This window comes from Leptonotus elevatus, chromosome 18, assembly GCF_054856555.1.
Source record: "Leptonotus elevatus isolate MCC_2025b chromosome 18, RoL_Lele_1.0, whole genome shotgun sequence".
NCBI lineage: Eukaryota > Metazoa > Chordata > Actinopteri > Syngnathiformes > Syngnathidae > Leptonotus > Leptonotus elevatus.
In genome coordinates, this window is record NC_141256.1 from 14,305,269 (window position 1) to 14,330,594 (window position 25,326).

The following is a 25,326-nucleotide window of genomic DNA, read 5'->3' on the forward strand; positions in this document are numbered from 1 at the left end:
ATTGACCACTAGGGGGCAGGCTTGCTTTGCTTGCTCCTCTCACAGGCACACATAAAATCCTTACTGTAGTGTTTTCTCCACAAAATAAGTTTTTATTTTTTTAAGTGTTCTTCTGGAAAAACAGTCTATAAAATATTTTTTCATTTAAAAAAAAGTGCAGAAAACAATTAGGGAAAAACCTTTTTATTAATTTATATCTATATCGTTTTTTTTTTAGAAAAAGTAAAAAAACCCTGAAAGTACTAAAAAAAAAACAGCCATGTGCGTGCACTCATGGCTAACAACAAGGTACTCTAAAGTAGCCACACCAGCGCAGCGCAAAGCCCCCGGGCCACATCCTGGCTGCCAAGACTTTTGAAAAGAAAAAAAACACCCCACTTCCTTTTCAATCTTTCTCTATGTGAAGTGCGCACACTCATGGCTGACAACGAGGCACTCGACAGCAGCCACGCTAGCACAAAGCCCTGGCCAACATGTTCCTCTTATGCTTGAGTCCTTCTCTACATGATGTGCACACACTCATGGCTGACGACGGGGCACTCTAATACAGCCATGCTAGCAAAAAACCAGAGACTACTACATGTTTCCCTTTTTCCTTCACACACTGAGGGCTGACAATGAGGCACTCTAAAGCAGAAACGCCCGCATAAAGCCGTGGTCTGTATGTTGCACATTTTCAGCACTTATCGTCAATAACGTGTAACATATTTAGAGACAAATCTCTGAATTCCCTTGCGAGGGTTCAAGTCGGGCCACCGGGTACGACGGCGCCACGCACGAACCCATCCGATCCAACGTCCCGGAGACACGCGTCAGCTTTCCTCGTGATCTCGCCTATTTCCCCCGGAATTAATCATGCGACATGTAGTCGGGGAAATAAGGTGACATTTCCCCATAATGAGAGCGACGGGCGTAAGGGCGGCGACGGCGACGTGGGCCGGGCCCTCCTCGCACGCGGAGTGACATTTTCCATTACCGAGTCAAAACGAACACGCATGTATGTGTGTGCACTCGGAGATTTTTTTATTTTTTTGTCTTGACCGGCGGATCATCCATCTTGTTATAGCCATATCCCCGCGTCCGTGTGTGTGTGTGTGTGTGTGTGTGTATGTCGGGAAGGTGAAAAGGAATGATTTATGGACGGGAGTGGTGCTGGAGAGCTCTGCGTACAGCAAGGCCTGTAAATCCTGATAAAAAAAATACTGGATAGAAGCAATTTAATGCCATCAATCTTCACACCTGGAGGCTGTGATATATTGGCAGGTGTGCGTGTGGATATGTGTGTGTGTGTGTGTGTGTGTGTGTGTGTAGGAGGCAATCTAAACCCAGCTGCACTAGTAGTTTAAATTTAATGTTTAGGAAAGCCAAACAAAAGTTAAAAGTACAATTGGAATTCCATCATAACGGCAAAATGTCTCATTGAAGCTAATGTTGGAACTGGGAGCAATTTTGACCTGTGAAATTAAATTGAGCTAATTGGAATAGAAGGGATGGATGAAAAATAAACGTTTTTTAAAAATTCACTCCCAAAAATTTGAGGGTATGCTTTTTTTTGTAAAAGAAATAGTTGTTTTGTAGAGATTTAAAAAAAAAAGTAAAATAAAAAAAATATATTTAAATACATTTTTACAAAAAAAACAAAGTATATTTTTTCCTTTGACAAACATTTTTAATATTTGTGTAAAATTGTTATTGCACTTTTCTAGAATTTTTTTTTAATTTTTTAAGTGAAAAAACCCCCCTGATTTCTCTAGACACATATTTTTCTTGGATGTTTTTTTTTTTTAATAAAACAAAAAAACGTTTTCTGTGAATAAAAAAAAAACATTGAAAAATGTATGGAAAATACTTTATAAATTATAATTTTTTAAAGTATTTTTTCCTGGAAAAAGTTGGTGTTTTCAGTGAGATTTTTGGGGTATTTCATTTTTTAACTTTTGAACAATGCATGTATTCAAATTTTTTTTTTTTTAAGAATAGCATTTTTTTCCTCAGAACTGACGTTTTTGTTAAATTTGTTGTTGTTTTTTTACCCCTGAAATTTTTCTTTTTTCTGGAATAAAAAGTTTCATTTTTTCCTGACAAATACCATATTTTTTTTAAAGAAAAAAATGGACATTTCTCAATTTTTTTTTCTAAAAATAATCTTGAGAACATTGAGAAATTGTTGCAAAAACCGACTGACATGTCGATTTGCAAAGTGAGGATTAAAACTATGATGTTTTATCAAAACATTTACATTCCATGACAACTAAACTACATTCACTTTCATGTTCAATTGGATCTGTCGGGTTGAGTTAAAAACAAAAGTTTTTTTTTTTTGCCATTTATCAACCCCCATACAACATGTTCGCCACTTATTTGCCCCTCATTTTCTTTTTGCGCCTCTCATTCTCCACATGATGGAGAAGCGACACGAAGTAATTATAACTTGTGCTGATCATCTCATTTACACGACCGCACAAAACACATGCACGTAATCCTGGTGTTGATTTGTTTTTTCTTATTTTAGAACTCAACTTCCTCCACATCTCATTTCCTGACACTCCTGACTGACCACACACACAACCTCGCGCGGACAACAATTTCCGTTGTCAATTTCCCGACGCGCGCGCGCACACACACACACACACACACACACACACACACAGCGCTGACATTTTGTCATGTCGCGACGTCCCCTTGAAGACGTCAGATGAGAGCGTCAGATTTCCCGTGGAGGATTTAAGGCCGCCGCCGGGGCAGCTGGGAAATTGCATTTGCGAGCCGCTACGACAAGATCCCGATAAGCGCATATTTGTTCTAAGGAGCCAATGACGGGGCAAGGTTATCCACTTGAACTCGAACCCCTCCAACTGAACACAAACGGTGCACAACACATGCAGACAGACAATAGAACACTCACAGGCATAATCTTCTGCGAACAATGACTAATATTGGCGCAGTGACTGGGTCGCTAACAGTAGTAGTGAAAGTCTTCTTTGACCCCAGCAAAAAGCTTTTGTTATATAAAATACGTGCCTTGGCTCACAAAAGTTTCGAAAGTGTCATCTTTTCACGCATACACATTCTCTTCTATTTATGCCGGTAATTACAAACATAAAAAAAAAAAAACATAATACTTGCAATTTGTTATCCTATGATATTATTTATTATATTGCAGGTACGCTCATTTACTGCGGAGAAGATGCATGAGAAGCAACAGGCCAATTTAATCAATTTGGAAATGAAAATGAATCGGGTACAATTTGGGTTGGAAACTATTTTTTCTCTGTGTGTGTGTGTGTGTGTGTGTGTGTGTGTGAGACGTGTGGGCCATTTGTTTGCATTACGCGCGTTATGACAGTGGAGGGAGGGCGGACGTGCTTCTATTGGATTGTAATTGCGCAGCAGCTGTGGAGCACTACGTCGGCGCCGTTTTCTTTTTGGGTGACAAACCCTTTTTTTTCCCCGCCACTCGCTTCTTCTCGTTCCTCATCATCCTCGAAAAAGTTCACGGGAAGTTTAATGAAATGACTTGAAAGTGATCGTAAATAAAAAAAATTAACTTAACTACGAGTCAGATGTAGTAAAGCAGCCCCAGAACATAACCCAACACCAAAAAACAATTTGCTTTAATGAAGCCAGATTCTTTTTTGAGTTAGGAGTAAAAATTTGTCAGACAAAACAAAACACATACTGTAGCTTTGCCTTAATATAGCCCATTTAGCTTAATGCTAACAAACAATGGGGAAAAAAAAACATAGAGAGGCTATCGAATAGCATTAGCGTTGCTGTGTTTTCAACAATCCTTTAAGCGTCAGATATTTGAACACAAACGTGCAGCAACACATGTGGACAGACAATAGCAAAATAGTCACAGGGAAATATTCTTTATCCTCTGTAGAGAATCACTCATATTTAGGGCCCAATGAATAATCGGTTGGCCGATTTGTTTTTATATAATTGACCAATTTTTAAAAACATTTTTTTTTTGTTAACACCTTAACATTACAGAATTAGACAAAAATAATGACGTTCAATGAAATGAAACAAATACATGAATTCAATGTATTACCTGTAATTCGAATCTTTTTGCTGGGAGCATCAAATGACAAAAAAAGAAGAAGTTATGCGTTATACATTTTTTAAATTAATAATCGGTTATCTAATTTTATTCTGACAAATATTGCAATCTGCTTTTAAAAAATCCTTATCGTCGGGCCCTGCTAAATATGACTGCAAATTCCTGAGTCAGTTGTGCAACACTTCTTCGTGTGTCAGTGAAATGCTGCCCCCTGGTGGCTAAGGTGCGCACCTCACAAGGAGCAGCACAATCTCTAATGAACCGAAGCAAAAAAAAATGTTGCCAATTGAATTCTTTAAATTCCATTCCTTTATGTCATTATTAGTTGTATAGGTTGCAATTTTTTCATGATAAAACCACATTTTGTCAATTTCTATGGATGGAATTTCGCTTCTATTTTCTAGAATTCTGCTGCGACGCTTTCGACGCGCTTTTATGCTCTCTGCAACGTGTGCGCATTTGATGCTCTTGAGAGCCACAAACGACGACGACCTCCACTAGTGGTGTTAAAAACAGCAAGATTAATACCAAATAAGCACATAAAACGTGTCGACAGCCAGCTGCTTGCTTCCTTGTTGTTTTATGGACGCCATCTTAAAATTTTGGTATTTTTTTTTTTTAAGTTTCCCCGTGAGGACATTTCGCAAACGCTGACGTTCGTCTTCTTTGGACCGCCGCGTGTGTTTGTTAAATAAAATAAAAAGCAGGCTCGCATGAGTCACCGCCTGCGGCCGTCCGTGCGCTCCCTTCACGATGATGTCATCGCAACAAGTAGAAGATGACATCATAAAATTGATCAATAACACAAAAAGGGGAAAAGGAAGGGAGAGGCTATGATGTCACACAGTGCTGCTTTGCGTCTGTCAGCGCGTTTGGGTTCGAGTGCATGCGACGGCCGCGGCCGCCGCCTCTTTCATCTCAAAGCTGTCAGCCCGCCGCTCATTGGTCACGCCTCCATCAGGCTCCCGTCATGAATAAATCATCTCCATCTTTGTGATTATTCACTTTGGCACCAGGCGGAGCTCATTGATTGGCTGCCGTTCCTAGCAAGGAAAATGGGCTAAATTGATCTTTGGTGAGAGAAGTGGAACGTCGGAGTATTCAAAAATGAGGTATGTTTTTTTCCCCAAACACACATTTTCGGCGCCCGCGCCTCGCACCTCCTTTTTCGTTAATTTCCCACAGTAATGGTTCCGTGCAAATATTTTTTTTCAATTGCTGTGCAAAGTATTTTGAGGTAAATATCGATTTTAACAGGGAAATCCGACTTCAATCGATTTTCGGGTTACATCGCCAGCGTAGGAATGTTTTCGTTTCCAAACAGCACGTCGCCACGGCAACCGCGCGCAACAAAGTCAACGTTTTCAATAACTTTTTATCTTAAACGTTTTCGGATGAAACACCCGATCAGTTGGTCACATAGGACTTCTGTAAAAAAAAAAATTGCAAAATTTCAAAATAAATTCAAAATGGCCGAACATATTACTAACAAAGCGTTTTTTTTTAACCGTACAAAATCTACAGCGTTTGTACTTTATACACCAAAAGCTTCATTTTTTTTATTGTCAATTTTCAAAAAACAAAACAAAAAAACTAATAGGTTTGGTTTGCCTGTTAGTTGTTTCTCATTTGGTTGGCAAGCCATTTAGCAAAACATCATGGCTAGCATGCTAGCTATGCTTCGCTCTAAAGTCTATGCCTCTAATCTTAGCAACAAAAAAGGTCAATTAATTATCCAGTTGATTAATTTCCACCACGTTTATGTCCAGAGGTGGCAAATCCAGGTCCCGGAAGTAAAAACCCCGACACAGTTTGGCTTGAGCCGCCTGTGCTAGCTCGCTGGCTGCCTAGCATGTAACCGAGCACCCGGGGAGCTAGCTAGGGAGCTCGCTAGCTAGCATCTGGGGCTAAAGCCAAACTGTGGCCACCTCTGTTTATGTCAAATAACAGCCGGTGTGTGGTTATTTCCCGAGCGGTGCCCTCAGAGACACTTTGGATTTTGCCATCCGGAAGTACGCGCGTGACATCACGTGGAAATGTCCCATATATGCTATCTTTTCCTGCAACTATGTTTCTCATTAAGGCCTGTCTCCTCACATTTGTCATAGTGGCTGCTCACGCGCATAGACACACAAACACGCAAACCACACACACGGGCGGGTGGATGGAGAGTGTCCAATTTTGGACCTAAATAGGACGCATCGGATCTCAGGAATTGTGGGAGAGAGGAAGAGAGAGGAAGAGAGAGGAAGAGAGAGGAAGCGAGAGGATGCCAGGGCTGGCGGTTCCAGTTGAAAAGATGATTTTAGGAACGCACTTGAAATTGGCCGTTTATGAATTTGTGCTACAAATAAAGTTGTCATGCCTTATGACACAACCTTGACGAGGTGAGACACACAACACAAAAAAAAATCCCAAGTGTCCAAACAACACGATGGAAAAAATGCTTTTACGGGAGGACAACGGCGAGTCTGATTATCATATAGATTTATTTTATGGATCAACGTGTCTGCCTTTTTATGCCGATTCTCTTCAAGTTGAGTCCTCACTGGGAAGAGAAGTAATCAAGGTGGAACAATTTTAATATTCATGCGCACGCCCTTAATGCTCGTGGCATGTGGGAGGGTTTAGGGACCTCTTTTCATTTTAGCAGGTACACTTCAACGCACACACAAAAGACAGGCATCACCAAATGTATAATGTCACAGACAGGAATTCGTTTAGCAACGTGAGCAATATGGATTTTTATCGGGTCAATGCCGATTCAAATATTTGGCAGGATTAAATTACGATAAGCGATTAATTGGCAGATTAATTAAAAAAAAAAATTTTTTTGGGGGGGGGTCCCTTAACACTTACAACAATAAAAATATGAATTACTGACAGAACATTTGACTGTTTTATCATACTTTATACTTTAGTATGTATTTAGCAGAGAAAAAAATCTTACAGATTTTTGCCGATTTGGGGGGGTTGAATACCATTATTTTGGTCTCTTTTTTTTGGGGGGTGGGGGGGTGAATGTCATTAATCTTTGTCTTATGTTGTTAATGTCACAATTTTTTTGCCAATTTTATACTAACTAATATCGGCTGAAAAAATCAGCTGACCGAGTAACCAGTCAGGTTTAAAGTATGTATTTAAATTGGTTAAAGTTAATTATTTCATTGAAAGCACAGTGGTGCCTTGAGATACAAATTTGATTTCCCCCCCAAACTTTTTATTTTTTATTTTTTCTCTCAAATCATCTTTCCCTGTTGAAATGAATAAAAGTGCTATTCATTTATTTTGTCTGGTGTTGTAATGTTGTAATTGTTGAAAACAATCGGCTAAAAATCGCCCGATTAAATCGGCCGTCTGATTAATCGGGCAGGCCTTAATATTTGCATTCTTATTTAGCGACAGGTGCAAATCATGGTAAGGCTCTACACCATTACAAACACAATAATAAACATATTGCCCAAATATTGGAATATTTATATTGCTGTTTCACAAATTTTCATATCTTTAAAAAAATATTAGTGAAGTATTTTTTGCATTCAAAACTGAAAAAGCTGCATGATAGATTTTTGATCATACGTAATACGGACATAGCTCTTCTAGCTGTACCTAATAAATTGACCCGTAATTCCCATTTGCAGAAAAGCCAGGAAGCAAAAAAAAAGTGACATTTGGAGTCCGTGTGACACTTTCATAGCATACGTCGACTTTTATTTGCTTCATCCAGACACGAACCGCAGCCGTAAATGCACAACAGCAACGTTGTCCGCCAAAGTCCACACATGATTCCGCTTCTTTTGCTTTTTTGGGATTACGTTGAGAAGAAAAGCTGCGTTCATGCGTCTGACCGTCCCTCCCGCGTGTGTTCTTTTTGCGAGTGTGGGCGTACCTTCCGCGTTGGGCCGCCGCTTGCGTTCACAGCCTCTCGATGTCACGGTACTTCTTGCGCAGCATGGACACCTGGTCCCGGAAGAGGAGCGGGTCCAGTCTCATCTGCGAGTGCAGCAGAGGCATGAAGCCCAGCCAGCGGCTGAAGGCGTTCACGCACGTCTGGCGCTCGGCAAAGTGGTCCGGGTCGGCCCACCGGGACGCCTTGGAGCCCTCGGGGGGGAGGGGGGGGGACGCAAGGAGACAAAAGTCAGGTTTCCATCCAACTGGTTCAACATTTGGAAGCGAATTTCGTGAAAACGGACATGTAACTTATGCCCGTTTCCATCTGTTCTTCCTTTGCGAATATTGAAAGGGGACTCCACCGCTGTAGGTGGCGCTATACACCATAGCGATGTGATCTACACCAGTAATTTTGAAGAAGAAGAAGAAGAACAGGAAGCAACTGCGCCGTGCGGTGACATCGATCAACCGTAGCGTTTCTTTGTTGTTTTCCATCTAAAAGTAATTAATATTCGCTTTTTTTAATTAATTACAAAAATATTTCTCTTTCATCGTCCCTCCAAACATTGATTTATTTTTGCTTTATTGAACAACGTGCACTATCAACAACAAACATCTCAAAAGTCACATTTAAGTAGTGCAAGTTCAAACTAACAAAATTTATTATACAACAAACAAAAAGAACAATCTTTTTTTTATATGCAGCCTCGAAAGTCTTTCCAAAATGTCGCCGACCGCTCCCCCCCCCCCACCCAAACATAATTTACTTTATCGGCCGACATTTGCTTTGGGACTACAAACGTACGTGCGACGTGTTTATTCGCTCTTGCCAGCGGTTATTCGCAAAACCTGTTTCCATAGTCAAAATTAGCATTTTCCTTTTTCCCCCCGATACGCTTCAGTCCTGGTTCTAGTTTTTACATCTGGTACTAGTTGTAGTCTGCTTTTCATTTTGGGCGCTTGTTCTGGTTCTATGCTAGTCCTGTTTCTGCTTTCTAGTCTAGCTTTGCTTGTTTTGTACTAGTAGTAGTTCTCGTCCTAGTTTTAGTGTAAGACCTTTTGATCTGGTTTACTTTTGACTTTGGTTCTGATCTAGTTTTGGTTCTGATCTAGGGGGGGGGGGTCATAGTTGTAGTACAGTACTCCAAGTGGTAGTAATTCTAGTCTGGTTCTGTTTTTTACTGTTTTGGATCTAGTCTTCATATAATGTAGGTCTGCTTATCATTCTAATAATAGTTCTGGTTCTAGCTCTGGTACTGGATCTATAGTTCTAGTTGTACTTGTGGTTTTGGTTCTTGTTCAAGTTGCTCCTGTGTTTGTGTCCAAATGTACATAGTTCGGCACCAATGTCATCCTTTTTGTGAATGCTGTCATGCTTGGCGGAAGTCACGCCAGTCCTCTGTGAATTGAATATATTTGAAAAATGTCCTAAGAATAAACGAAGTGGCGTAAATGTCGGTTTGCCGCCCGCTCATTTTGGCCATTAATTACTCAGTACATTCTGCCGAGTCGTCACAAGCTGCCTGCGGTCAACACATCAATCAATCGTGTGACCACACACGCGAAAACCCGAAGTGGTTTTGCCGATTATTAAAACCATATTGCACTCATATTGCTTCTGTAGGAAAAGGACATATTGATTGAAATGGGAGATAATCCCGATGACATCATAATGACATCGTCCCTATTCGTACCGTCCGCAGGGCATACGTTGTAAAAATGTTGTCGTAATTCCCCCGACGGTGATATCAAAAGATATTTTATTTTTAGGAGTGTAGAAAATGATGTTGGTCATTTCCTTTGGGGCGACTGCTTGGTGTTGAAAAGAAATCATATCCCAAAAGTATGTGTCATAATTTGGTCACTATGACGCGTCGGAAAAGATATAAACGACGCCGACAGCTCTCATCGAACACGAAGACAGGAAATACTTGAAATGATTTCCTCTTTTACTTTCATGCCGCTCATTTCATCATCCCTTGGACTTGTAATAATAATAAAATAATTAAAGCTTCCAAAATGGCCGCCTCAAAGACTCCCTGTGTTTGATTTTTTTTGTGGGTGCGAATTGTTCTTACTTGGCTCATCATGGTCTCCTTGTACTGTTTCTTCTGCGTGACCTTGACGGGCGCCTGCTTGGTGACGGCCGAAACCAGGAAGTTCATCAGGATGTCTTCGCAGTTGGCCATGCGGTCCACCATGCTCAGCAGGCTGACGGGCACCCAGCTGCTGAACAGGTAGTGGTAGTACCTGAAGGGGGCGCCGATGCTACTTGTTAGCTTTGACAAGGACCACGAGGGGATAAATGTGTCTTTTCTGGATGGAAGTTGTGAAAGTAATTAGAGTAAGTGAAAAGTAATTGATGAAAGTAAAACTAAACAAAAATAAATAAAAAATGGTAATGAAATAAAAACGAAGATACATGAACATACATAAAATACAAAAAAATAAATACATAAAATATAATAATAAAAACGAGTGTAAAACTAACTATAATTACAGAAAAACAAGTAAAAATAAAAAACCTAAAGCTAATACTAAAACTAGTAAAAGCCAAACTAAACTAGCATAAAAAAACAAACAAACTAACAATCATACTCTAAAAAATAAATTATAATAAAATAAAATATAAATGATAATACATAATAATAAAATAAAATAACAAAACAACAACATAATAATAATAACTAAACAATTAATTAAATAATAAAAACAAAACTACCAGTAATACTAAAACTAGTAAAAGCAAAACTAAATAAATTAGCATTAAAAAAAAAAAAAAAACTAACAATCGCACTCTTAAGAAAGCAATAATATATATATTTTTTATAAAATATAAATATAGTACATAATAAAATAAAATTAAAAAAATAATAATAATAACTAAACAATTTATTAATAGTAAAATTAATATAAGCTAAACTAAATAAACTAGCATTCTGGAAAAATAAAAACGAATTAAAACGTGTGTTCAACAAATAATGTCCAGATTTCACACTGATTTGTACGTAATTATTTTTCTTAATGTAAAATACCCAATGTAAAAAAAAAAAACCCATCCAGCCTCGTACCTGTGGTAGAAGGCGGCCCCGGTGAGCACCATGGAGTAGTCGTTGGTCCATTTGGACGTGTAACCCCAGCAGGACCGCGAGGCGTCCCAGTAGTGGCTCCGGGCGGGATAACCCACGATACGCTCCGGAAAACTTTGCCACACGATGAAGGCAAAATCCACCTGCAGGGCAAATACGCCATTTGCATATATGAGACCGTCATCTTGCTTGTGCTGTATGCCAATTAGCGGCACTGGAAACACAAATGTGGACTTTGATGAGACTTGTGGGATGTTGGGGTGTACACTAATACGCTCGCTGTACACTCATTGGACACTTCGGGCATCATTTAGCACTGCTGCACTATTTAATGAGGTCCGGTAGCGTGTCATTTACCGGCCTACCTGCTAGCTTGAGCAACTGATTTGTTTTTCATCCACTTCCTCATCCTAAACCATCAGGAAAAAAAACTTCAACTTTTTTTATTGAGTGCTACTGTGTTCATAAAAAAAACACATTTTGTTACGTTACAAGTTTTATAATAATTACTGTAAACTATAGAGGCATGCTAATTATCCGTTAGCAGGTCTATGGCAATTGTTACTATATGGTAGCGTTAAGCTAGGAGATTTTATATGGTTTTGTTTTGAACATTTCGATGTTTAGATATGTGTGAGTTATACAGTCGACTTCAAAAGGGAATAACAAACGAGCTTAAAGCAAGCGCGCTCGGCATCTTATTTGGTGAACAGTGGAAGTGAATGAGGAAAAAAATAATCATCTAAAAGTGAATCATCTGCCATCCGCAGCCAATCGGAAAGGTTGCTGCCGCCACGGCGGTGATTAAGACGTATGGAGGACCAAAACGGCCAAAATGAATAAATGGATAAATAAATGACTAAATGTGAAAATAAAAACGGATATAAAAAAATATAATTTGAATATTAAATAAAAAATATATATGAATGGGAATAAAAACAATAAATAAATATATATATATATATGTATCAATAAATAAATTTTTATTTAATTTTTTAATTATATTTTTGTATCCGTTTTTATTTTCACTTTTAGTCATTTATTTCGCCTTTTTTTGTTTTTATTTAGTCATTTATTCATTTTTAATTTTGGCAGTTTTGGTCCATACTGGCAGGACGAAATGCTATTCAAATGAGGGGGCGGTCCTAAGCGTGTCTCGGGTTGTACTTCGCCTTTCATTGGTCGAGTGAGCCATTTTGAATGGAGGGCTTCAGCAATGGACGACCATCTGGTCCACGGTCCACGCAATATGGACCAAAACTGGCAAAATTCAAAATAAATAAATGACTAAAAGTGAAAATAAAAATGGATCTAAAAAAATAATTCAAAAATGAAATTTGTTGTTTTTGTTTCCTTTTATATTTATTGATTTTTAAATGCAATTTTCAAATGATATTTTTATATCCGTTTTTATTCTCACTTTTAGCCATTTATTCATTTGGAATTTTGGCAGTTTTGGTCCTCCGTAAGACGCACACGCGTGCTGAGAAATAATTGATAAGCTGCTGCACTTTGAATCACGTCAGAGATGAAAAAACCTTGCGGCATGTGTGACTGCAACACGGAGGCGCACGCTCGGCACTCCTCGTCGTCTGTCCGTCTCCATTAGCGACAGACGTGACGTGGCGGATGCACCGAAGCGCGACGTTCGGAAAAGTGCGTGTGTGTGCGTGTGCGTGTGAGGTGAAAGATAGACGCAAACAAATGGATTCCCAACCACTGTTGAGCGAGGCGTTCCAAAATAAATGATTCAATTTCACCTAATTGCTCGGAAAATGATCATTTATTTACCACTAATCAATTAAAAATAAATCCACGGCAGAAGGCACAATTCAACTCTTTCTCACCTGTTGCTATTGATGAAGTTCCTCGGCAACAATTTTCCAATTTAAAATCTGCGCCTTGGCTCTATAAACATTTTGAAAGGGAGAGCTAATAGATGCTCGCAGGGCCAACCCGGATCCCGAAATTCAATGCGGCCGGCGAATTGACTGTAAATCTCTCGGCGCTTTAAAGGCGTCACATAAAAAAAAAAAAAAAAGGGAGTTGCGTCACGGTTTACAGACCATAATATGTGCGAGCTGGAGGCGAGCGCAGATCATGGACGAGGTTCATTTATGCTCCCCGGACGCAAGAAAATACGTCAGCGTCTTTGTAATTGCGTTCATTTATTCCCTTGTGCCAAAGTCGAGGCACATATGGACTAACAAGCGTTTATACTCATTCACAACGATGGACAATTTAGCGTCTTCAGCGATGCTATTATGTTTGATTTTTGGAATGTGGGAGGGAGCAACATGTAGACGTAATATAACAACAGGCACAAGCATATATTCTTTATCCTCTTTGAGTGATATGACTGCATCCTACTGAGGAGCTGAGAAGGTCAGTGCTCTGTATTTGTACGTGTGTATTATACTGCAGCTTATGTCCATTAAATTGAAGCAAAAAATGTTTAATATCTTTACATCTCATTCAATTCTCACTACTGTATATTTTTTAACGATTGTACAATATTAGTAGAATATTATAGAGCGCTATATTTCTTATTAAAAAGACATTACAAACTTTTGTTGGATTATTCTGAACGAATTAATGGCCCTTTTATTCATTTCAATGGGGATAGATGATTTGAGATACAACTATTTTCCCGCCTGGTTGCGGAATGAATTAAATGTGTTAGGAATGTCCTGATCCAATCACGTGACAGGAAATTGGGGCTGATCACGTGATTTTCAGCTGATTGAGGGATAGGGGCTTAAAAAAATCGGTTTTCTTCATTTTCTGAAATTTTATAGGCCATCAAAGTGACCAAAGCCTTCTTTCTGTATGATGTAGCATTAAAAAACATATAAAAATGTTAGCAATATTTAAAATAGAAGGTATTTATAAGTTTTTTGGGGAGCGAATGAGTTAATCATCCGATTAATCGGTTATGAATTTAATTCAGTCAAATATCGGAATTGGTCTGAAAAAATCCTGTTTGGCCTGACTATGCTTTCAAACCTGATTCGACTTGAAAGATATTAGCTAATAGCATCACAAAAACTTTTCATCTCCACACGAGACCCGTTTGAAAAAGTGTTTTTATTCAAATGGGCTTGATTATGAAGTGGCCTGGTCGCGCGTGATTCCATTCCGCTCGGCGCATTTCATCTTTCACTTTTCGCCCAAATCCCAGCGCCGCCTTAAAAAGGCCAATCAGGGCGACGGCTTATGGAGCGCAACCGAGATTCTCTCCGCGTCCACCCTCGTCCATAAAAACAAGCCCGTGGCGCATAAAAGTTGAGCCGTCCAGTCGGGATGAAACGAGTTTCCTCCGCAGGGTGTCCGGGCTCTCCCTTAGAGATAGGGTGAGAAACTCGGTCATCCGGGAGGGACTCCGTGTCGAGCCGCTAATCCTCCACGTTGAGAGGAATCAGTTGAGGTGGCTCGGGCATCTGGTTCGGATGCCTCTGGACGCCTCCCTGGAGAAGTGTTCCGGGCATGTCCCACCGGCGGGAGGCCCCGGGAACAACGTCTCTAGGCTGGCCTGGGAACGCCTCGGGATGGAGCTGGTTGAAGTGGCTGGGGAGAGGGAAGTCTGGGCTTCCCTGCTAAAGCTGCTGCCCCCGCGACCCGACCGGATAAGCGGTAAATGATGCATGGATGAAATTAATATGATACCAAATAAATCCTGATGATAGTATAAATACATTTAATCCAATTTAATTAAGAGGACTAACATTTCCTGCCTTCTTGATTTCATAAAGTTTGGCAGCTGATGAAGTGACAAAAGTCGGCGTTCAATCAATAATTAATAAATCAATAATTGTTTACACTGGCGGCGCTTTGCACCATTTGCACTTCCAACTCGCCGCACGCATTTACGCTCATTCCCATTCCGAGCGACGTATTTGGAAAGGACCTTTGGGGGTGCGTGCGCGCCCTCACCCAGAAGCCCCTCGCCCCCCCCCCCCCCCCCCCCCGCCGCCCCTGGCTCAGCGGTGTCACCGCGCTGCTTGTTCATCGTTAATGAATAGCGTTCATGCCCGCGCGTGGACTGACTGCCTCATCTCACCCGCGATCGATAACGCCTGCGTCGCCACCGGCCCGCATGGAAACGATCAACAACTTTTCAACTGCATATTCAACTCTATGTAACACAATGAGAACGCTTAGCCCACATTCATACTCAATAAAAAGCAGCTCATTCATTAAAATCGGTTATTGTCAGCGTGGTACGAGTCTCACTAGTGGTACGCAATCTTACGCTAGTGGGAGACAAAACATACACTACCGAAACACAGTTCAGTTGTATTTAACTTTCAAGTAGAAACATTTGCATTTAATGTTTTAAAAATTATATATTTTTTTATTTCCTTATATGTATTAACAACAACAAAGAAACAAAGTGTTTATCGAAAAATATAAATATATACATGCAAAAAAAAAGAGCACGATGATGAAGTCATGTTGACTCTAGCTGGCAGAGTGAATAATACTGAGCTCTCAAAATAAACAGATAGATAAATCAATTAATAAATTAATAAATAAAAATATAAATATGTAAAATATGTAACATAGTAAATAATGCAAAAAATAATAAAATATATATAGATATATAAAAAAAATATATATATATTTTTTATATTGGCTGCCCTCTTGTGGTCGTTTTATGATCAGGAACTAGAAATTAGAAAGTAATTAGAAACTCGACATTGATTACATGCATTTTCACTATAGATAAAATTGAAATTGTGACTTACTTCATTGGTGGAGAGAACCGAGTCTTCGTCCAGACTCAGGATGGCGTCCGTGACGATGACGTCGTGCGGGTAAAAACGACTACTCATCGTCTGTACGGAACAGAAAAGAGGTTGTTTTTTTTCCCGGGCATTTATTCCTTTTTTTTTTTTTTGTGGTAAACAAAAAAGCCTTGAGGCCAAGTAAACAAGCAAAGCAAAACGTGTTTATTCCGCTGCGGCGTGTCCATCGATCACACAACCGACTTAATAGTTTTTTTGTTGTGTTTTTCTTTACGCGAGCCGTCGTCAATTTTGACCTAGCAAAGCGCGCAGGGGCGATCCATTAGCTGCTGATGATCTTAGTGACTTATAATTAAAGTGTGAATTATTTAAGCGCGCGCGCGCGCGCAAAAACCCCGCAGCTGCACGACGAGGAGAAAAACATCCACGTTGGGATTAGAGGTTGAAATCAGGATTAGAACACGCAACATAATATAACATTTTGGTAATGATATACTCGTTATATCTTCCACTTAGTCTGCACTTATTACTCCTTTCTAACCGAATTGGGTTTCTAAAGGCTATCAAACTTTAATATGTTGAAACATTTTTTTTTTGTTTTACTTAGCAACATGAAATTTGGTAGACACGTCTATCAAGAGTACAGCCACAAAAAAAAAAACCTGATGAAGCCATGTGTGGAAAGCCACAAGAAGACTGCCATTTTGTTTTCAAGCTGCCATTTTAGATGGTTATATTGATATATATCATCAACTCAGCCTTCAGATTGTACATAAAGTATGATGCAAGATAGCCAACGACGTGTGCTATTAATTAAGCATGGTGTCAAAATAAAAAAAATAAAAAAATTCCAAGGATTTGATTTTTGGTCCTTGCGTGTGCGCAGAGCATGACGGTGAAATTTGATGACTCGCTATAAAACAGCAAAGTCTCATAAATTAATCATGTCCACAAGGTCAGAGCTTGACCAAAACGTCTTGCGCGCAATAAAGGTTCCCATTCCGTTCAATGATCATGTAAGCGACTGATTTCATAGCATTATATCATATTTAATGTGAGCCCCGTGGCGCTCGCATTTGAAATCAATCGGCTGAAGGCAGCAGAATTCCGTCCCTGGCCTCATCCTTCCCCCGGCCCCCCCGCCGGCCAGTGTCCATGCCCGCCTGCCTCTGGTCCAAGATTAGATCCCACCGAGATACGGGGCGGTTCAATGGTCTCCAACCTTATCTTTGCCCGGTGAGCCTCGCGGCCATTAACTCGCTCTCCATACCGCTGCGACGCCGTGGGAGTTTTTTTTTTTTTTCTGAACTCCACGCCACATAGTCGCTGTTAAATTCAAGCGAGAAGCCGAAGATCACAAACGGTTATCTGCAGCCTCATTATAAAGCGATCTATGGTATCTATACATATCTGGATTTATATATATGTGCATGCATCTATAGGGAGCACCCATTGCGAGCATTTGTAGTGTATGACTCTCATTAATGCATCCGACAGAGAATGCTAATATTTTGATGAGATATTAAAAAGATTACAAGTGTAATATAGGAAAAATATCATTATTTTTACTTGGTTACTGTCCAATAAAAAGTACAGCGAGGCCTTCGGGTACAAGTTTGTTTGTTTTTTCCTTTGACTTGCAAGCACAACTGTACAGCTTAGCCTTAAGTGTGTTAGCTTGATGCTAATTCTAATTAGCAGCTATGTTGAGGTGCTATAACCTTTTAAGCAAAGGATTGAAGACAAACCCGCTTTCAATGTGCTATTGTTTTGATTACCGTTGATTTGCCAGAAAAAAAAATCAGTTTTTAAGAAAATATATACTAATTTCTGTAAACCAGGAAGTAGCTTGTTTAAGTTTTTTAACATTTAATGTTAATCTCCACAAACCAGAAAACTGCATGCTAGCTAGCTTTTACTTTTTGCCTTTTTTAAAAAAATTTTTTTTACTATCTTTATAACATTTTACATCAATCTCCATGGACCAAAAACTAGTACACTAACTTGATGATACACAAAAAGATTTTTTCACTTTTATTTGAGCTGATTTTAGTTTCCTTTTTTTCCTTTTTATCGTTTTACGAAAGTAGCATGCTAGTGCTAACCACCAAAAAGATACAAAACTAAACAAAACCACCAATTTTCCCTTCCAGTTTCTTTGATACATTTTATTTTCACTTTTTTGCCGTTTTGTGCATGTTACATTCATCTCTGCCCAATCCCATTTTACCCGACTTGACTTTCTCACCTTCCGCGCTCCCCGCGCACATCATTTTCTGGCACAGCTAAAGGAGGCAGGATGGATGTCTGAGAGGGAGCCGTACGTAAAAGTCAAGCTCGCCGACAGAGACGTGCCGAGTTGAGCTGTGATTGATGACGCTGAAATATGTCCGCCGGAGCGGCCCCGCGCCGCCACGGCTGATAATATTGATGTGCCGGGCCAAAGCGCTTGCTCGGCATGTTCAACCTGACTCGATATGATTTAGCGTTCGTACCCGCGGCGGGCAGGCGAGGGTCATGTTGTGCTTACTCAGGCTGGACGGAAAACAGACGAAACGCTCGATATGGAATTTGCCGGAAATACGCGACGAGCTGCTACCCAGTCACAACTTCCTGTTAGGATCAACTTAAATAACCAATCAACTTAAATCATTCTGTATCATACAGAACATGGTTCTTGATCGAGGGTCCCTGGGGTCCACGTTCTGTAGCTTTACTAATACTCTTATTTTTGGCATTTGTCCACAAAATGGCAGATTTTTTTTTTGTTTTCACATTTTTTATGATGAAAAAAACCCATTGTATTATAAAAAGTAAACAAAGACAATGTAATAACGGTGGCTGGTCACTAGAGGGCGCTGGAAAGGTGGTCAACAAGATTACTTTCCATGAAGACCAAAAATTTTTATAAAAAATATTGAGCACAAAATGTAAATATTTTGAAACATATTCGCAATATTTTAAAATTGTTATTGTATGTTTTTTCTTTTTCTTGTTTGGAGAGACCAATTCCTATTTTTCGTGAAAAATGCTTATTAGTGGCTCATTACAATATTTAGGGATTGCTTTTTTCTTTTTCTTTTCTTTGTTTGTTTGTTTGTTTTTTGCTATCCATTTTGTTATCTGATTTTATGATGTATTCTGTTCTGTTCAATTGACATTAGGATTCTGCGTTTGGTAAAATTTCTCGCTGGCCCTAAAAAGCTTTACGAAGCCATGTTATTGCCGAGTGGTGTCACCTTGCTCTGCCCTTGGATGACGGTGAGAGGCACACTGGTGGAGGGCCACTTGTTCCTGGGAGGTAAAGGCTTGTCGCTGTTCCACAAAACCACAATCTACAGCACCCCCCCCCCCCAAAAAAAAAATACAAAGTTAATGCTATATACTTAATGCACAAGGTCATAGTATAATTGTATTCTTCTTTAACTATACCATAGCACCCACCTGCGCACAGAACTTGGACTTGGCCACAGCGATGATGAGCTTGACGATGGGAGACGGGTGCGACTGCAGCGGACTCACCGTATGGATCACGCCGGTGAACTGCGGCGGGGGGCTTTTACCTACACACATTTAATTAAACAATAATTAAATTAAATTAAAGCCATTTATACCTATATATAGTTATACCTATATTTATATTAGGTAATATTGATATTTTATTATTTTTATTTTATTATTTTAAATACATTAAAAAATAATGAGAAAATTATATACATATATTTTTAAAAAATAGCTAAATAAATGTAACAGGATTCTTACTAATGTAAATGCTTAGCGGGCCGTGTGTGTGTGTGTTGAAGCTGCCATCTGTCTTTCTAACACACACACACACATTTCCCGTTCACATGAGCAAGCTTGTTAAATCCTCCACTGAACTGCTCGGCTTTTGATGCCCTCCGTTAGCGGCGCCAATTTGCTCCAATAACCCAAAAGTGTCAAGTTTGGCGCAAAACCAAAACGTTACCGAGCGCAGCCAAACTTGAAACGAGCGCGCTTGATGAATGAGCCGCGACGTCGGGTGCGATGGTTAAATAGAGGAATTGATTTTTGTGTGTGTGGGGGGGGGGGGGGGGGGGGTGAACTGCTTTTCTGCAGTCACCAGTCTACAGTGTTAACGTTCAAAAGTGAAGTTACTGCAAAAAACAAACAAATTGAATGGACTTTAGAGTACCACGTTGTCGCCATGAGTGCGCGCATGCCACGGTGACAAAGGTAGAAAAGACAGCAGGGGGAAAAGAACAAGGAGGAGGGGCGGTGAGGGGGGTTAAACTTGATAGCTGGCGTGCTAGTATAACTGCTTTAGAGCGCCTCATCGTTGGCAGTGAGTACATGCGCGTCACAAAGAAAAGTCATATCTGACGTGAAAGCCAGTGTCAATTCCTCCTTTAGAAAAATCTATCAGAAATGAATTCAAGCACCTTTTGGCTAAGCCCCCGCAAGCTAGCGTGGACGCTTATTTCTGACTGGAGGGGGCGCAAGAGAGCCAGCATAGCGGCTGGTGGGCACATGGCGTGCCAGGTGTTGGCTCGCCTGTTTGGGAATACTTGCATCCTCACGGATAAGTGGAGCTAGAGTGCTCTTTAGTGCTGCTCGATCCATCTCTCTGACACTGACCGGATCTCAGGTGGGCTTCGATATATTTATGGAAGCGGCCGGTCTGCCCTTTGCTTTGCTCTGAGACGCGCACTGGGTTGGCACATCGGAGAATTAGCCACGGTCTTGCTTGCGTGTGCCAGCTTTGAGAAGTAGAATTCAACTTTTTGTGACATCATCTATGAAAACCAGATGCCCCAAATGGCCTTTTTGGGAACATCAACATGCAACCAGGAAAGTCAGAATAAATTACAAGCCACGTTGTGTCAAGGCTTGATTATCATTTGGCTGATTGTCCAACAGTGTAATAAAAAAAAAATTGACCCAGAAACCCGTTTTGCTCCTCACCCAGCATGGCGAAGTAAAAGGGGAAGCGTGCGGGGTCCGTTGAGTACTGAGGGAGTGCATAGAGACCACCAGGCAGGGAGTTCCACATCAGACGGTTTCGGGACACTACGGAGTCCACACGGTCTCGGATTATCTGGATGGGCAGAAAAAAATAATATACACGGATGTCACTGTAGAAAACATACTATATTACAAATTGTTCATGTTATTACAATGTTATTACGGAAAAAAATATTTAAATTTAAGTGTCAAAAGACAGACCACATTTACCTTGCAAACAAAGAAAAAGAAAGTTGTTAAGGTTTTGCACAACTGCACACATTATTTTAGGAGCCATTTCAACCATTTCTTAAGAAGAGGGGAGGGGGTCAATTGTGTTATGACATTGTTATTACCACGTTATTACAATATGATAAGAGACGATACAATTCATTGATTGCCTGAGGGGAAATCTGCAAAGAAAATTAATATCGGGAAACCTTGAAAGCTGGTGCTGGTGGTGGTGTGTGTGTGTATGTGGGGGGGGGGGGGGTATTAAATTGCACGAGTCTATATATGATGCTTATATATGTTCAGATACAACTTGAGATACAACAACCACAGTCGACGGGCCCCCGCTAATATTGCCAAAACTGTTGTGTGTGCCATGAAGCTCAAGACAGACGGGAGATAATTGAAGCCCTTCACCCAGAGGGAGGGAGCGAGGGAGGGAGTGTGTGTTTGTGTGGTGGGGAATGGTAGGGGGAGGAGGTGGGGGGGGGGGGTAGTGCTCCCAACATGAGGATTCCATTAGCTGTTTAGTCCGTTGTGTCCGTCGGCCATGCTTGCGAAGGTCAGCCGCGTTGGCGGTGTGATGTCAGCCAACTCTTTGGGGGATTCCGAGATGCTCGCATCGCTCGGCTAGGACCACAAAATAACATTTGGCAAACTCTGCCATCACTCGGCTTGCATTCAAAATATTCAAAAACACATCTGTAGTTTTTTTTGTTCACTTGTCTATTAATGCAACGCAAAAAAAATAAACCCAATCTTTTGAAAGCACGGTCTATTATGTCTGTCTTTTCACTAGCAAATAATGACAGCGACACATTTAAAGCAGCTAAATCCAATTCTATTGCCAACCTCAGTCCATTTATCAATATGGAGGTGATGTAACGCTAATACTGACAGGAAAATAAAAACAAAACAAAAAAAACAATATTCTTGTTTTTTATTCAGCAGATACTTTCTTTCTTAGAACATTATCATTATACACACACAGCCACATAGATGCTACTGGTTAGCATCATGTATTAGCACTAAGCTAGCAGACTTAAAAGCAATACGTGCTTGTTCTAAATAAACGCGTGATTCTTTGTTCGATGCCGACATGCTGCCCCCTACAGGCCTCACAACAAAAAGCAATCATGCGTATTAGCCAATCAATGCGTATGAGTATCGTGTCCTAAAGTTGATTATTATGGTCTGTCAGGTGCCCGAGGCTTCAACGAGCACGACCGGAAAGCTAGCAACAACAAATGCAGTTGTTTCACTTTTTTTGCCTGTGGAGGTTGTGAAGCTTCCTTGTCTGGCGAACGCCCACTCACACGAGAAACCTTGACTCCTGCCTCTCTCTCTCTCTTTATAACTTTTTTTTTTTCTTTCTCACTCTGGATGGACTCACGGAGGCCCGCCGGCGAACGTAACGCTGCTAGGACCTCGTGTTCCCTTTTGCAAGCGCTCCACTGAAGGGACTCAAAATGTTTTGTGCTTATTGTTTGAGATATTTAGCCAAAAATAGTCTCATTGACATAATCAGAGGAAACTTCCACTTCTTTTTCTTCGGTACTCTAACTGCCTCCAGGTTCCACAAGATGGTGACAAAGGCTGATCTGATAGCAAAGATGCTATCAGATGACGCTAAAACCTTGTCGAAATAGGAAAGTAGTAGTGTCATGGAAGTCAGCATCATCACATTTTCCACTGAAAATTGTCTTGTTATGAATTATAATAAAAGTTACAGAAAATGTTGAACTTTAGTAGTCAATATGCAGTTTAAAAACAATATTTCATGACATTATATAAGCAGGAAAGATTTGTTGTGAAAGTTTAGCGGAGAGGTGAAGCAGAGCCGGCGGTCACAAAAAAAAAAATATATAATATTTTTTTTTTTGTTGTGGATTGAATGCAAGTTTGCTGACAAAGTGTGGAGGTGAATGTTTAGTACCTCCAGAGTGGTGAGGACGATCTTGGCTACGGAGGAGAAGTAGGCGTCCCACAGGAACTGACTCTGCTGGCGGAGAACCAGGATCCTGTCACGGCCTACCCAGCGAGTCATGGACGGAACCTGCAGCACGGACCAAGACAAAACTTTCTTACCCGTACTGTAGAGTTGATTTTTCTGATGGCTGAAAACAGTTATCTGTACTTTATACTGATTTTGTCAAAAGAGGCTCAGATTCAAACCAGGAACCTCAGAAGTGTAAGACACGTGCTAACCACTAGCGCACCGTGCTGCCGGCTAAAGGCATTCCTGATTCGTCAATCCTGAGTATTGTGTAATAAAGTTGATTTATCATAGTCTGGTCTCAACACGGGATTCGAACCCCGGCACCTCAAAATTTGTGAGGCAGACGTTTGTCTTGTGGAGAAACAAAACATTATTTTTCTTTCCATATATTGACTCTAATAGTGTTGATACTGCATATATGTGTGTGTGTGTGTGTGTGTGGGGGGGGGGGGGAGGGGCTCAGCTGGCCCTCTACATACTAAACAGTCAGGTAGTGATGTAATTGAACATAATGACATTCAAATTTCTCAGCGGGCTACCAAGGTGTGAACAGTGCGTGCGTGTGTGTATTACGAGTGCACAATATTGGCACTATGCAAATATGTCCGCCCATCTCATCAGGCCTCTTGGGGGGGAATCGCTCACACAAAAAAGGCCAGAGCCGGGATTCAAACCCAGATCCTCAGCTGGTGAGGCAGATGGGCTCACATTGACGGCTCACTTGCTTTTAGCTGCGTCCTACACTCGCCAACAATCTCCCGTATTTTCTTTTCCTGGCTTTCCGGGATTGTTATCGAGGAGGGCGGTCACTCTTTTCTCGCCGTCAACCCTCCCGCCTTTCTCCCGACGAACAAGCAGATGGCGGGAATGAAAACCTCGCCGGCGGCAGATGTTCCGAAGACGACGCTCTTCGAGCTTTACCGCCTTCGCAAATCGGCCGAGAACACATCCTCTTCTCGGCCTGTAAATAGCCGGCAGGTTTGATAAAAGGCGTGCGTGCGTGTTTAATCGACGGCAGCTGGCGGCACAAACTGCCGCGAGATGTGGCACAAAACGGCATTGACGTCACATTCAGCTGCTTGTTGCACCAAGGTGATATTCAGCGGCTAATTAGCTCGATGGCTAGCTGCGAGGTGGGTTATGATGATGCGGGAGGATTCGAGGAATCGGATTGATTTTGATCTTAAATCATTCAAAACTGCAAATTCCCAAAAAGAAAAATATAATTCAAATGTTTTAAATGGTTCCAATTACTTTTAAATCAAAACCAATCGGGGTTTATTTTCTAGCTAGCTACTAGCTAGCTATGAGCCAATTAGCTTCTGAATATCAGTCTAAACCAGCCAAAATAAAAAAAAAATTTGATCATACACACACACACACACACACACACATGCACACACAAGTGACGCACAGGTGTGTTTTCTCCTCCCTGCCGCAATCCTGTAAAAGTAAATATCAACACACTCCGCCCCGCGGTGCTAATTAAAGGCGACAGAAGGTGATCCAATTGCAGAATAATCCGTTTTAATCCATGACAACACTTGCTGGCTGCGAGTGGAACCACAACCGAGCGAGCGTCCCGGCTGTCGTCCGGCTGATAAATGGAAAATTCCCAAACGTCCGCGTCGGCCATCTTGGATGATGTTTGTAAAAGTAGTCGTCAAAAGTTTTTGTTACGCGCAGCTCAGATTTGGAGCATTTTGGTGTATGGCCCAAGGGGATCCGGAGCTGAGGGTGCTGACATTTCACCATACGGCACTAGGAATGTCAGTTGGAATGCTTCCAGCGCCCGTGGGTAGCTAATTGTTTACCTTGCAGAAGAGAACCGTCCTGGACTTTTTTTTTTTTTTTTTGAACGATGTCCAAATGATTTGGTAATTTTCATTTATTGTTTCATTTAATTAGTTTTCAGAATAGGTTGGTTAGTTTTTTTTAAAGTTTTACTTTTTGTCGAAAATGCTTCGTTTTAGTTTAGTTTTTATGACTTTACGTATTCGTTAAAAAAAACAAACGGGTTTTCTACAGGTATTGGCAAACCTAATTTAATTATTGTAACTAATCTAACGCCCACATCATACTGTATATACACACATGCAAACATATACATACATATCATATGTACATGAATGTGTATATTGTTTATATATTAGGGTTGTCAGTCGATAACAATTTTTAATAATAATTAATTGCATGATTTCCATAGTTAATTCGCGATTAATTGGTTCGAAATGCACAGTAAAATATTATTTCAAGTTTTCCACACTCGTTAACATTAAAGTGGACAAATATGGTTACTAAATGTGGTTGCAATATTTT

General features: G+C 40.5%; 1 protein-coding gene and 1 long non-coding RNA gene across 4 annotated transcripts in view; one reads left to right on the top strand and one right to left on the bottom strand.

Annotated features, from left to right (window-relative positions):
* The first annotated feature begins 4,988 nt into the window (after positions 1–4,988).
* Positions 4,989–15,898, top strand: LOC147158778 (uncharacterized). Its single transcript, XR_015090719.1, has 3 exons — positions 4,989–5,178; positions 10,114–10,194; positions 15,772–15,898. It is a non-coding gene; the product is annotated as an uncharacterized LOC147158778 (long non-coding RNA).
* The window catches only part of LOC147158779 (exostosin-1), a 66,014-nt gene continuing 48,437 nt past the window's right edge, over positions 7,750–25,326 (bottom strand). For 2 of the 3 annotated variants that reach the window (XM_086060680.1, XM_086060678.1), the window contains 8 exons: positions 22,945–23,064; positions 20,739–20,871; positions 19,239–19,357; positions 19,034–19,129; positions 15,795–15,884; positions 11,029–11,189; positions 10,036–10,207; positions 7,750–8,167 (listed from right to left, as the gene is read on the bottom strand). In XM_086060680.1, the coding sequence (XP_085916806.1) occupies positions 7,982–8,167; positions 10,036–10,207; positions 11,029–11,189; positions 15,795–15,884; positions 19,034–19,129; positions 19,239–19,357; positions 20,739–20,871; positions 22,945–23,064 (1,077 nt within the window). In that variant the 3' untranslated portion in view covers positions 7,750–7,981. The remainder of the gene's footprint in view (positions 8,168–10,035; positions 10,208–11,028; positions 11,190–15,794; positions 15,885–19,033; positions 19,130–19,238; positions 19,358–20,738; positions 20,872–22,944; positions 23,065–25,326) is intronic. The other variant, XM_086060679.1, reaches the window with a different exon arrangement.